The 12,764-nt window shown below is 49.3% G+C and overlaps 5 protein-coding genes across 5 annotated transcripts; 3 read left to right on the plus strand and 2 right to left on the minus strand.

Moving 5' to 3' along the window:
- Nucleotides 1-2,424: 2,424 nt before the first annotated feature.
- Nucleotides 2,425-3,540, plus strand: COCMIDRAFT_81223 (glycoside hydrolase family 71 protein; the record flags this gene model as incomplete). The annotated part of the gene is made up of 1 exon (XM_007684550.1): nt 2,425-3,540. The coding sequence occupies one exon, from the start codon at nt 2,425-2,427 to the stop codon at nt 3,538-3,540; it is 1,116 nt and encodes a 371-aa protein (XP_007682740.1).
- Nucleotides 3,541-3,758: 218 nt separating this feature from the next.
- Nucleotides 3,759-4,040, minus strand: COCMIDRAFT_47917 (uncharacterized protein; the record flags this gene model as incomplete). The annotated part of the gene is made up of 1 exon (XM_007684516.1): nt 3,759-4,040. A coding segment is annotated over one exon (282 nt), but the record flags the coding sequence as incomplete, so codon positions are not given.
- Nucleotides 4,041-4,865: 825 nt separating this feature from the next.
- COCMIDRAFT_609 (uncharacterized protein) lies at nt 4,866-5,845 on the plus strand (the record flags this gene model as incomplete). The annotated part of the gene is made up of 3 exons (XM_007684452.1): nt 4,866-4,986; nt 5,128-5,137; nt 5,203-5,845. The coding sequence occupies 3 exons, from the start codon at nt 4,866-4,868 to the stop codon at nt 5,843-5,845; spliced, it is 774 nt and encodes a 257-aa protein (XP_007682642.1).
- Nucleotides 5,846-5,912: 67 nt separating this feature from the next.
- Nucleotides 5,913-7,132, minus strand: COCMIDRAFT_81253 (uncharacterized protein; the record flags this gene model as incomplete). Its single annotated transcript, XM_007684551.1, has 3 exons — nt 5,913-6,482; nt 6,553-6,838; nt 6,918-7,132. 3 exons carry the CDS (start codon nt 7,130-7,132, stop codon nt 5,913-5,915), a joined length of 1,071 nt encoding a protein of 356 aa, XP_007682741.1.
- Nucleotides 7,133-7,568: 436 nt separating this feature from the next.
- COCMIDRAFT_80904 (uncharacterized protein) lies at nt 7,569-12,499 on the plus strand (the record flags this gene model as incomplete). Its single annotated transcript, XM_007684552.1, has 5 exons — nt 7,569-8,090; nt 8,137-10,692; nt 10,751-10,965; nt 11,019-11,243; nt 11,290-12,499. The coding sequence occupies 5 exons, from the start codon at nt 7,569-7,571 to the stop codon at nt 12,497-12,499; spliced, it is 4,728 nt and encodes a 1,575-aa protein (XP_007682742.1).
- Nucleotides 12,500-12,764: the final 265 nt, after the last annotated feature.

Raw genomic sequence — 12,764 nt, forward strand, 5'->3', positions numbered from 1 at the left:
GCCCTCCCCACCAGCCATGTCGCTATCTCTGGGCCTGGGTCTTGGTGTATTGCCCACCTGCTCCAGTCGAGCATAGCACCGCTGGGCTATTACCACCCTAACTCCCCCTGCCTCCATTACTCACCTTCGATCCTGACTAGGGTCCATCCCGTCCCACATTTGATAAGCAGCGTGTGGGATTCTGTTGCCCATCGCCAGCAGAGCAAACGGGTGCATGCTCCGGCACGCCGTGAATGCTTCGTCTAATACGCCGCCATGCCTCCCACACTATCGCCAATTAAGTACCGATACCGACACAACGGTAACCTTTGGGCCCCGGTCGCGTGCCTGCATTCTGCATCTTAGTCCGCTGCTTAACGTCAAGCTCTTATCACGCCCTGTATACAGCTGCTGTCCTCAATCACCCCTCTGCTGCTGCCAGAAGCATAATTCCACAAAGGACTGGGGTCCTGAACCAGTGTAGCTTCCAAGATGCCTGGAAGCCAATGCAATGTGCAGCCACGTATGCTAAGCGGGAAACCCCCAGAATAGGCTTCTCGTCAATACATGTGCAATCTAACATCTACCCTGTCCCGCTTCAATTCTCGGGCTTCTCCATCTTTCAAATCTCGACAAAGTGGATACCTGCTCGTGAAAACATCCTTACGTGTAGCGATGTTTGGACAGCCCCTGCACCTATAGGTACACAGCGCTTACTCAATCCACGTGTCGGGTAAGAAGGAAAACTTCTATAAAAGTACACCAATAGTCAATCGGGTCTATTGCGCCCAATGGTGAATTGGTGTTGCCATCCATTGTGCCTTGGTAGAATTCTCGGAATTGGATGGCGCCTGTGCTTTTTTGCAATAGATCGACGCACAAAAGGCTGCTCCACCCATACGCCGCTAGACAAACACTGCGACTAACCCTCCTTTCTGAGTACCATTAGTACCCCTCGGGGGGCCGAAATAGATCGATAAAAAACTAGGTACGTCCAACATTCAGTCAAAACCACAGCCTGGATTGTTACAAAGAGCATTGTGGCCTTGATGAAACGTATAGAAATCTTCCGACATGAGGGCCCTCTAATCACGTACTCGAAGTATCTAGGTAGTGTGTGGTGTCAGCTTTATTGCGCAGTTGTCTGTGTTGTGGAAGAGGCAGTCTTGATCCGGCTTTTTCAATCCCCCAAGAGGTGCACCTGCTGTGATAAGAAGTCTTCAAAGGCCTTCACAATTGTCTTTTCTCGGGTGCTCCGGATGTCGCTAGAAGACATTTGTGGACCAAATCGTCATATATGGAGCCAGCATGGCCTTAACACGAGGACCATGACTTCTGCGGTGGTCGCCTGAGATAGGTCGAACCTTGGTCGCCGACCTCGTATGATGCTCCACTGAATTTTACTGGAGTCGCCCAATTCCACTTGTACGTGCTCATCTCAGGGTACAGGCTGGCTTTCTTGTGAAAGACCAAAGTAGCTAGCTCGAGATATTACATGCTCGGGTTTCGGGCTCTGTTATGAAGGCGGTGCTCAGGCAAGGAAACGATGAAGAGCATGGATGAAGGCTACAGTCGACATAGTGTTTGTCAGATGCTATGTAGATCACGGCTGGTGGAAAACTTTCCCCATCGACTTCGCGGCCCGTCGCGCAATACGCCGCATAGTGACATGCTTAGCAGATCCCACCAACGATAACAATATCCACATAGCAGCGCGAATACGACTTCTGTACCGCAAAAATGTACTCTACCTCGGCATTACCGCTGGATTGCACGCCTGAGGTCCTAATAGAGATGTGCTCATTTGACAAGCACCAAAATCTACGGGGCAATGAGTCTGAGGCACCAATCATGACGTGGAATGAAAAATACTATAATGCAACGACGTCACTCTTCATGGCCATGCCTGTACCTGAACGTAGTGGTGGGTTTTTAGGCCATTATTGAAGGGTTGGCCAGAAAATACCGACTTGTATAGCTGGAGGCCTGAGGCAGACCAGTGTTTGACGCCCCCATGGGTGGTAGGAGAACATACATAAGAGAACAGAGCCGCGCTCAGGGTAACCATAAAGTCATCTCTGGATTAGCGTTTGTAAAGCACAAGTGCTACTAAGATGCGCTTTGTTTCCGCAGTGTCCGTTGGCCTTTTGGCTAGCGTTGGATTGTGTAGAGTGGCGCCACGCAAATTTGTTGAAAGGCCCATGTAAGTATTTTCTGAGTCTCTTCAGTAGTTTTCACTGACCTTACCTCAACAGCATCGCACACTACATGGTCGGCGGTGTTCAAGAAAGAGATGTTATTCAGGATATCAAGGATGCGAAAAGCATTGGTCTTGACGGCTTCGCGTTGAACTATGGTATGACTCGTTGACATCCTTCTTCTCGTTGGCATTTCTAACAGAATCAAGATCAATTCGAGTGGTGGTCCAATGACACTATCAACTTCATGTTCAACCATGCAGACGAGTTGGGTGATTTCAGTCTCTTCTTCTCATTTGATCACGGCAAAGGAATCTTGAAAGACCCTCTTGATTACGCTACTTATTTCACAAAATACAGCGGCCGCCCCTCGTACCTCAAGATGAAGGACCGAAACAGCGATGCTCGGAAGCCTGTTTTATCTACTTTTGGCGGCGAGAATATCAGCAACGACCGGTGGAATCAGTTCAAGAGGAAAGTAGGCGATGTTCTGATTATACCCGGTTTTTCCGAGGTCTACAACCCTACTACCAGCTTCTTCCAGGGCCGCAGTGCTCTCGACGGTGTGTTCAACTGGAACTCCTGGCCCACCGTCCAAGAAGGCAGGGTTACCGTGTCAGCAGCAGTAGACCGCACTTTCCAGACTGCCGCAAGGAATGCAAACAAATACTTCATGATGGGCATTTCCCCCCTCCAATTCAAACACACCAGCTATGGTAACTGGTATCGTCGTGGCGAAGACAACCTCGAGAACCGCATAGGTCAGATTCTGAACGTCCAGCCCGACATGGTGCAGCTGCAGACTTGGAACGACGGCGGAGAAAGCCACTACATGGGCCGCCTCCACCCGGAACCGCTCGACGACCGAACAAAAGCTCTGACTGACGGCTACGACCACACTGGTTACTGGCAGATTCTTCCGTCCTTCATCAACGCGTGGAAGAGGGGCGACACTTCAACTGCCAATATGTACCCTACCAACGGCAAACCCGTCCAAGGCACGTTTTGGCATCACACTCTGACCATTGGCGGTTCGTGCTACGCCGACGAAATCGCCAAGCCAGACAGTATCGTGCGTGGCGGTGAAGACGCTGTGTCTGGTGTTCTCCTCGTGGCACAAAACAAGCAGGGTCTCAAGGCTGAGGTCAAGGTCGGCAACGTGCGATTGGGCAACATTATTTCCCTCACGCCGGGCTTCAACAAGTTCAAGCTTACTGGGCTGGAGAAGCTGGTTCCCGGAAAAGTGCAGGTTGAAGTGTGGGATGGAAGCAGCATGGTTGGGGGTGGCTATGGCAGTATTGAAGTTACAAAGGAGAAGCCGCTTTGTAACTATAATTTCCAGGTTGTTGGTCTGCCCTCTTAGATCCTTTGGAAGATTAGTATCAGCATCAAGGTTTTGGGAAAAAAAAAGTTAGACACTTGATAATATGAGGCCGAAAAATTATAGTTGAATCTTCTATCATGCTGTTTCTTTTCCTTTTTTTGTGTTGGTGTCTGTCAATTTCCAATTTATTTTTCCCCCTTACACAGATGTTTTACATTTCTTTCATCCGTTCCCCTTCTCCACCCATCAAACTACGCCCTCTCATCCAGCCCTTCCTTCCCCCCTTTAACCTGCTCTCCACCTCCAATCCCCGTCGTCCTCTCGGGCTGCTCCTGGAAGTCTGGCTGCTTCGCCGGATGCTCATCCCCTTGCTTCCCCTCATCGCGCGAGGCACTCGACTGCTGGTCTGTATGCTGGCTATCCGACCGCACTTTGGCGTTTGGCGCTGCGCTTGAGTTGGGATGCGGGTCTGGGATGTTGGAGGCGGGTTTGGAAGTGTCCATTAGTTTTTTGTTGGGGCAAGTTGTGGAGAAGGTTTTTGCGCAAGGGAAGGTAACACGCGTGGTCTGGAAGAGCCCAGGCTGGATGCGCGTGAACTGGCGTAGTGTGCGGAGCGTGGTTGGCAGGGACATGGCTGGTAGAGTGATGGCTGGTTTTGTTTTCCCAAAGTCTAATGATGCGGTGTGGGTTATTGGGTAGATGCCTGTTGCGAGATGAGGATGTTCGTTGCTTTGTAGCAAAAAGGGAAAAAAAAACTCTAAGTCTACAATTGATAGGCTATGGAATTTGCATGAGCGAGTAGTTACGTTTGCGTAACTTTCTTCTTGACAACGTTTCTCTTTCTCTCTCTGACATCATTCTGACCGCGTCGATTCACTGCCGAGACACTTGTCTCTAAGATCTCCCGACAGACATGGGGCGTCGATCACTGTATGCGGTTGATGTTCTAGATTTCCAGCCCTGCGAATCGCATACACACATACAGGACATAGTGTGATATGTATGCGAGTGAGTGTGACTGCTGTAAGCACAAGCTTTAGGCGGTCGTAGCTGCAGCAAACAGCAACATGCATTACTAGTGGTCTGGCTTTCCATACCGAGCCCATGCCCCATGCGGTTACCGTGCGCCTATCCTGCCCGTATTCTCTTCTCTTGCATCTTTTTCGCGCAGGCCATGTCAGCCCGAGCCAGCACAAAGCCCGAAAGGGCATCTCGAGCAGTCCTAGAATATAGCCAAGTCACTCTCATTTGCACACACAAACCTTGCTCCATTTTTTTCCCTTTTCTTTTTCCTTCCTCTCCTTGATTTCCCCAATTGCTCGATCCGTTTTTTGGCGTTAGCGGGCCCTCCACCAAAATCCATCATGCCCGAGTTTGTGCTCTTTGGTGATTCGCTCACTGAGTGGGGCTTTAGCGAGACTACTCAGGGCTTTGGCCGTTTTCTTCAGCAAAAGTACCAGTACAAGGTGGGGATCGTGAATGAAGGTAGGCTCAGGTGCGAATTTCAGCAACCATCGCCGATCAAGGTATTGCGCCATAGGTTCTATTGGCGTATACCTGCCACCTTGTTGCCACAAAGGGTCTTGTACCCTCTCCTGATCATATATACTGACTATATCGCAACAGGTAGAGCAGGGTATGCCCATCCACCATATACCAGCAATTGCTCTCGAGTGCCTTGAGCATTAATCCGTCACACAGCTACACCAGCTCCGACTTGCAAGATGACTTTGCCCGCATAATACGCAGCACCACAGCCCCAGGCGCAACACAAACTCTCCTCTTTACCATTTTCCTCGGCGCAAACGATGCTTGTGTCGGCTTGGGAGGCACCGAATATGTGCCCTGGCCCGTCTTCTCTGAGAACATCCGTGGCTTCCTCGACACCATTCTCACGGAGCAAGCCATGGACAATACTAAAATCGTTCTCATCACGCCACCGCCAATCAACAGCCGAGCCGAGGCTATCAGCAAAAACATGTCGAGAGCGGAGGTCGAGCAGGAAAATTGCAAGAGGAAGCAAATGCTCGGATATAGGACGTACATGAATAAGAAGCGGTACGCAGAGGGAGTCATGAAGATTGCAAAGGAGTACGAGGAGACGCAGCGGGTGGTGGGGTTGAACTTTTGGCAGGATATCGTCGATGCGCTGGCAAAGGAGGAGGGATGGGACTACGACGCCGAATTGCCGCCGGGCTGCGGCTTACTTGGCTCAAAGTCATTTCCAAAGGGATGGTTCACCGATGGATTGCATTTGGATGTCAAGGGCTATGCAGTATTGAACAAGGGGCTGTTCAACCTTGTGATTGAGAAATGGCCCGAATTGGCTCCTGAGAAGCTATAGACAAGAACTGGAATCTTGTTGTTCTTTTTTTTTCATTCAGCTATTTGGTGGCCTTTTCTGTCCATGCTCAACCTCTGTTCAATGTGTTTCCTGAGCCCTTGGGATTCGCCTCTACATATTCGTCCCACGCACGCTGCTTCATCGTCTCAGCATCTGCTGCATCAAGGTCATCCTCATTTGGCTCAGGTTGGATTCCAGACTGTGGGCCTCCACCCTCGATTATACCACCTCTCTTCCTCTCTTCCTCTAGATACTCGTCGATCGTCATGGTTGGCAGGTTGTGATCCGGACGGAAGACGCCCTTCTTCAAGGTTTGGCGGCTGTCCAATAGCGTAAATGGCCGCATGGGTTTACCATCGCTACTCAAGATAGGTCCAGAGTACCTCAAACCAGCATACTGACCATCCAGGCGCTCGGAATATCCATCTTTGCCTCTGCCATCTTGTCGGGCGTCGGGTGCTTGCTGGTCCTGGCCTGGCGGTGGCGCAGGTGGCGCCAGCGAAATAATGTGGAGTTCCTGAGCCATTGACTCAAGCGAAGCAAAAGTCTGATGTACCATGAATGCCAGATCGGTCAAGTGCAGATCTCGGACCACCTGCTCATCTTGTTCTGCTAGTTTGGGATTTTGTCGTAGATACTTTAGTCGCGCAGTTAGCCTCTCACACACTTTCTATACAAACAGCAATCAATCATAAAGTGAATTTTACCTCAAGTTTCCGCTTAAGCTCCTTCTCCTCTTTGAACCGGGCAATCTTGGCATCTCTTCTTGCTGCTGCATCCCGGGTGTTGGCAGTAGAGAAATTATTCTTGTCTTCGTTGTAGGCTTCGAGAAGTTTCGTATCCGCCTTGCCAAGCATATCGTAGGAATCCAGCAACTTGAGGAACCGCTCATAGTAACCCCGAGCACGTAGAAGATTTGACTTTCTTAGTGAGACATCCGTGTTTGAGATTTTCTGCACGAGTTCGGCCAGATGGTAGTTTATCGCTAGGTATCTGGTGAATATGTAAGCAGGAGTTTACAAAGGGAAGGATGTGGAAACTCAGCCGTGCATATCAATAAGGTCTAACATACTGTAAATCAGTCGATGATATATCTTCGAGAGACTCGTTTGGGCTGAATAGCGATACCTGCTCGGCGATCTTGAGACATTCTTCATAAGTGGCAATGGTTGCGCTGAGCTTTTCCTGGAAGGTGGGACTGTTTGGCTCATAAGAAGATGAAAGTTCTTCGCGGGCCTTCTCAGCTTTGGAGAAGAGCCCTCGCAGACTCAGCGGTTCTTCTGACATTTTGTGGAGATTGAGTTTTGGAGTCTTGTCGATGATGAGGAAGTTTCGATACGTAGCCACGTGAGAGCGTGAAATGGTGTTGAGTCAGCACGGTCCTCCGAGTTGAGCATCGCGTACCCCGCCATCGCCGTAAATCGACCGCCCGTTTCGAAGCATTCACTGTTGTGTTGATGATGCGCCCATTTTGGCATACGGGAATGAAACTGACCGCCTATTTCAATGCATAGACCAAGATTGTGTAACATGCTAGGGCCTGGTCACGGGCGAGTGCGTTGTTTGCTGATTGGCAAGGCAGGCAGGCAGTCGCGCAAAATAACAGCGACCTCCTCTTACTACCTTCACTCACCAACCCACTCAAGCGAAACACTTACACTTTTTGCTGCGTTTAAGGCAACTGTGACACTTCAGACGCCCAAAGTGTATCCCAATCACTAAAATGGTATGGATTGAAATTGAAGAGGAGCAGGAGGATTACTTCCTATCTGAGGAGAGTCTTATCCGCACCATATCTATCCAAGATGACAACGAGATTGAGCAGTCTGGGCAACATGATGATGAATTGGACGAAGAATCCGACGCCGACGATGCGCGTAGTCATGGTCCTGCGACAAGCGTGGAGAAACGCAGAGCGCAGAACAGTATCATGAAAGCCTTTGCTACTAATATCAGTGCAGTCTTGACCCAGCGAGAGGTTGAAGATGCAGCTGCGAAAAGCGCTAAAGAAGAGCAGCTCTCGATTCGCGATATTCTTGCGAATCAAGAAACAACAGTCCGTATCACCAATCCGCGTGACTACCAGACTGAGCTGTTCCAAAGAGCAAAGTCTGAAAATGTGATCGCAGTACTGGATACCGGGTCCGGGAAAACACACATTGCAACTCTTCTATTGCGACATGTCCTGGACACAGAGCTTGACCACCGGGTGAGAGGCGGCATTCCAAAGATGGCCTTCTTTCTTGTAGGTCCATCAACCCAGTTTACACAAACGTAGCTGACACTTCCAGGTCGATTCAGTCAACCTCGTTTTCCAACAAGCAAACGTCCTGCGCTGTGGTCTCGACCAAAATGTCGAAGGAATATGTGGTTCAATGGGCGCGTCATTATGGTCAAAATCGACTTGGCAGAGCCACTTTGATAAGAACATGGTCATAGTCTGCACGGCAGAAGTCCTCGTTCAATGCATGATGCATTCTTTCATTACCATGTCCCAGATCAATCTTCTCATCTTCGATGAGGCTCACCATGCCAAAAGCAACCACCCTTATGCCCGTCTGATGAAGGACTATTACCTCCAAGAGACAGACGTCTCTCAACGGCCCCGCATTTTCGGTATGACGGCCTCTCCTGTTGATACTAAGGGGCTGTCAGCAGATCACATCAAAGAGGCTGCCGGGAATCTAGAGAAGCTGCTTCATTCCAAGATTGCCACCACTGCCGAGAGCACACTCGCTTCAAACAGCATCAGTCGACCAGATGAAGAAGTCGCAATGTATCCCCGCTTGCAGGAAGAGCATGAGACGCCATTACATCAAAAGATCAAAGCCAGATTTGGAGACATAAGCGCATTTGACAAGTACTTTCTCGCATCAAAGCGCCATGGTAGAGAACTTGGACGCTGGGCTTCTGATATGTACTGGTCTTTCGTCTTTACCGACGAGCAGAGTCGCAAATTGGAGCAGCGAGAACGTCTCAAGCACTCCAAAAATCGGCCGGATGAAGTCAAAGAGTGGGATGCCAAGGTGAAGCGCTTGCAAGAGGCAGCCGAGTTTGTTCAACAATTCAATTTCGGCGCGTGTACTCTGAGTGACCAGGATGTGAGCTCCAAAGTCCAGAAACTCCATTACTGGCTCAACCTGTATTACGAACGCAGCGATGAGGCTCGATGCATCGTCTTCGTCGAACAGCGACAGACAGCGCGGTTGCTACAACTTATTTTCTCGCAGATTGGTGGCCCGCATCTCCGGTGTAGTGTACTGGTTGGTGTCAACACCCGTGAGCATGAGCAAAACATATCTCTCCGCAATCAGATTCTCACTGTGGCCAAGTTTCGACGTGGAGAGCTGAATTGCCTCTTTGCCACTTCTGTCGCTGAGGAAGGCCTTGACATCCCTCAATGCAACTTGGTCGTCAGATTCGATCTCTATCGTACTATGATTGCATATGTACAGTCCCGTGGCCGCGCAAGGCATCGGAATTCGAAGTATCTGCATATGATTGAAGAAGGCAACCATGATCACCGCGAGCGAGTTATGGACGTCAAACTTGATGAGCAAGTCATGAGGCGGTTCTGCAGAGAACTTCCGCAAGACCGTCACATTGATGAATACGACAATGAACGCATGGATCTTTTGACATTCGAGGATCAGTTGTATCCGAGCTTCATCACCAAACTCGGTGCGAAACTCTCATTTCGTTCTAGCTTGGCTATTCTCAATCACTTCGTCGCAACCCTGCCGGGACCTGACAGACAAACTATGCTACAGCCCACATACGTGGTCTGTCCTGATCTCAACTACGACGGTCTAGGTCCTCAACGAAGAGGCTTCGTGTCGGAAGTGATACTCCCAGAACACTCACCGGTCAACACAACCATTGGTGATGTGCAGAGCAAAAAGGCAATCGCCAAGTGTTCGGCAGCATACAAGGCGTGTCTAGAACTCTACAAAAAGGGTTTCTTAGATGACAACCTACTACCAACAACCATCAAGCGATTACCAGCTGGAAGGAACGCCTTACTAGCACTCGGTGAGAAGAAGAAGGGTAAGTATCTTATGCTCATCAAACCAGATTTTTGGCAAGTAGGAAGGGGTTTGGTCCCTGCCAGTCTCTTTCTTACGATTGTTGATCTTGATGCTGGTCTTGACCGGCCTTATCAACCTCTGGGCTTCCTTACCCGGAATCAACTCCCGAGATTGCCAAAATTTCCAATCTACCTCACGGATGGCAGACCTTCCAACATTGTTTCCCGATCTTCTATGGTATCGCTTCCTGTGTCGGCAGAGATGCTGGAAATAGTTACAGTGTGCACCTTGCGCATATACAAAGACATATACAACAAGGAGTTCGAAAAAAATGTTCAGAACATGTCTTACTGGGTTGTTCCCGTACATCCGGATCGAGCATCTTCTTTGTCCTCCGTGACTACCCTAGACCAGATTTTGGATATGGATCAATTGCGCAGAGTTTTCCACGAACCAACATGGAGATGGACGCCGGAGACTAAGGCCGAGGATCTGATAAATCGTTATTTTGTAGATCCAGGTAATGGAGGTCGACGCTACTACTCGGAACGTTTTGCTCCTCATCTCAAGCCACAAGATCCCGTCCCGAAAGGTCTTGCTCGCCAAGGTCACAAGTTCATGAGCAGTATTCTAGACTATAGCGATAGCACATGGACGAGAAGCAGGAACATCTTGAAATGGAACCAGTCTCAACCTGTCCTTCAAGCCGAAAAGATTCCCCTGCGCCGAAATCAGCTTGCACGTATCGAGGAAAAGGAAAAGGGAGAGTTCGTCAACCTCAAGGCGTACATTTGTCCAGAGCCTTTCCAGATATCCAATGTAAGTTTAGAGTTACTCTTATTTCTAAGCATCCAAATCACGAAGGCTAACAATCCAGCTCGCGACACCCTTCGTAGTCATGTGCTACGTGCTACCGGCCATCATCCACCGCTTCGAGAGCTATCTTATTGCATTGGAAGCTTGTAACGTCCTGGATCTCAAAGTCAATCCAGCGCTTGCCTTGGAGGCTTTGACGAAGGATTCTGAAAACTCGGAAGAGCACGACGAAGAGAAAATCAATTTCAAAAGTGGTATGGGCCCAAATTACGAACGGTATGTGCATGTGTGCTTCATACGAAGAGACTGAAGCTAACGTTGAGGGTTAGTTTGGAGTTCCTAGGTGATTGCTTCTTGAAGATGGCGACGTCACTTTCCGTCTTTGTCCAGCAGCCAGATGAAAACGAATTTGAATTTCATGTTCGACGTATGGAGATGCTGTGTAATAAGAATCTCATGGAAACAGCAGTGGGAACGAAGAAAGTTCTTTCTGCAGAAGGCAAAGAGAGGGATCTGCAACTTTACAAATATATTCGCACAGAATCTTTCTCTCGGTATGTAAGTTGAAAAATAATCTACAACCTAAACTGACGTTGGTAGTCGTACATGGTATCCTGAAGGCCTAAAATTGCTAAAGGGCAAGGGTGCGAACAAATCCCAGGACGACTGGCTCAAGCTTACACACAACCTGGGAGACAAGAGCATCGCCGACGTATGTGAAGCCTTCATCGGCGCAGCCTTACAAGAACATTACACAGGGGGCCGATGGAGACCCACTGATTGGGACGAAGCGGTAAAGGCAGTAAAGCTCTTTGCCAACAGCCCGGACCATACAATGTCAAAGTGGTCAGACTACTATGATGCATATCAAAAGCCAAAGTACCAGACTGTGGAGGCTAGCGCAGCGATGCTTGACATGGCTCGAAAGATCGAGATGAAGCATCCTTACCACTTCAAGTACCCTCGCCTCCTTCGATCGGCGTTCGCCCATCCTTCATACCCCTACATGTACGAGAGTATACCCAATTACCAACGACTTGAATTTGCTGGGGATGCACTTCTCGATATGGCGTTCATCACGCATCTCTACTTCAAGTACCCAGATAAGGACCCGCATTGGCTCACCGAACACAAGACACCAATGGTATCCAACAAGTTCCTCAGCGCTGTATGCGTCAAGCTAGGCTGGCACGTCCACATCAAGCAAAATACCGCCACACTAACCAACCAGATCCGCGACTACGTCCTGGAAGCTGAAGAAGCCGAGCGAGAAGCCGGCGGCGCAGTTGACTACTGGGTCACCATCAGCGAGCCGCCGAAGTGCCTCGCCGACGTCATTGAAGCCTACGTCGCCAGCATCTTCGTCGACGCCGAGTTCGACTTTGGCGTCGTCCAGACCTTTTTCGAAATGCACCTCAAGCCTTTCTTCGTCGATATGGAGCTCGATTCGTACGAGAACTTTGCCTCGAACCATCCTACTACGCGACTTAGTCGCCTGCTCACTATTAACTTTGGATGTAGTGACTGGCGTATGGGCGCTCTGGAAACGGAAACTGTCATCCCTGGTAAAGGAAAGGCGATTGTAGCTATGGTTTTGATTCACGGTAAAGTGCATTTTTACTCGTTGGGGCAGAGTGGGAGGTATGCGCGGGTTAGGGCTAGTCAGGCTGCATTGGAAAAGTTGGAGGGATTGCCGCCGTTTCAGTTTCGTAATGTGTATGGATGCAATTGTGTGGATGAGGAAGTGGATGGAGAGGGATCGAAAACAAAGGAAGAGCAGATGAGGGAGGCGATGGGATTGAGTATTTAGAGGCGGGCTCAGTAGGTTGTCATGAGGTCGATTGTGTAGTATGTATACATCTTGCAGCTGAAGCAGTATCTATGTTTTGAGATTTCGAATGGAAAGAGTCAGTTCATTTCAACAAGTTCATTACTGGAAATAGCTTTCTTTCTTTCTTTTGCATGTTGAAATAGTTTCCCTACCGTCTGCAACGTCCATTTTTTATAGTCCATCGAATAGCTCATGTCAAGTAAAGAAGTACAGGATATATGTATGCTCGCTAATAAGGAAATAC

The sequence above is a fragment of the Bipolaris oryzae genome (assembly GCF_000523455.1).
Source record: "Bipolaris oryzae ATCC 44560 unplaced genomic scaffold scaffold_3, whole genome shotgun sequence".
In the NCBI taxonomy this organism is placed as follows: Eukaryota; Fungi; Ascomycota; class Dothideomycetes; order Pleosporales; family Pleosporaceae; genus Bipolaris; species Bipolaris oryzae.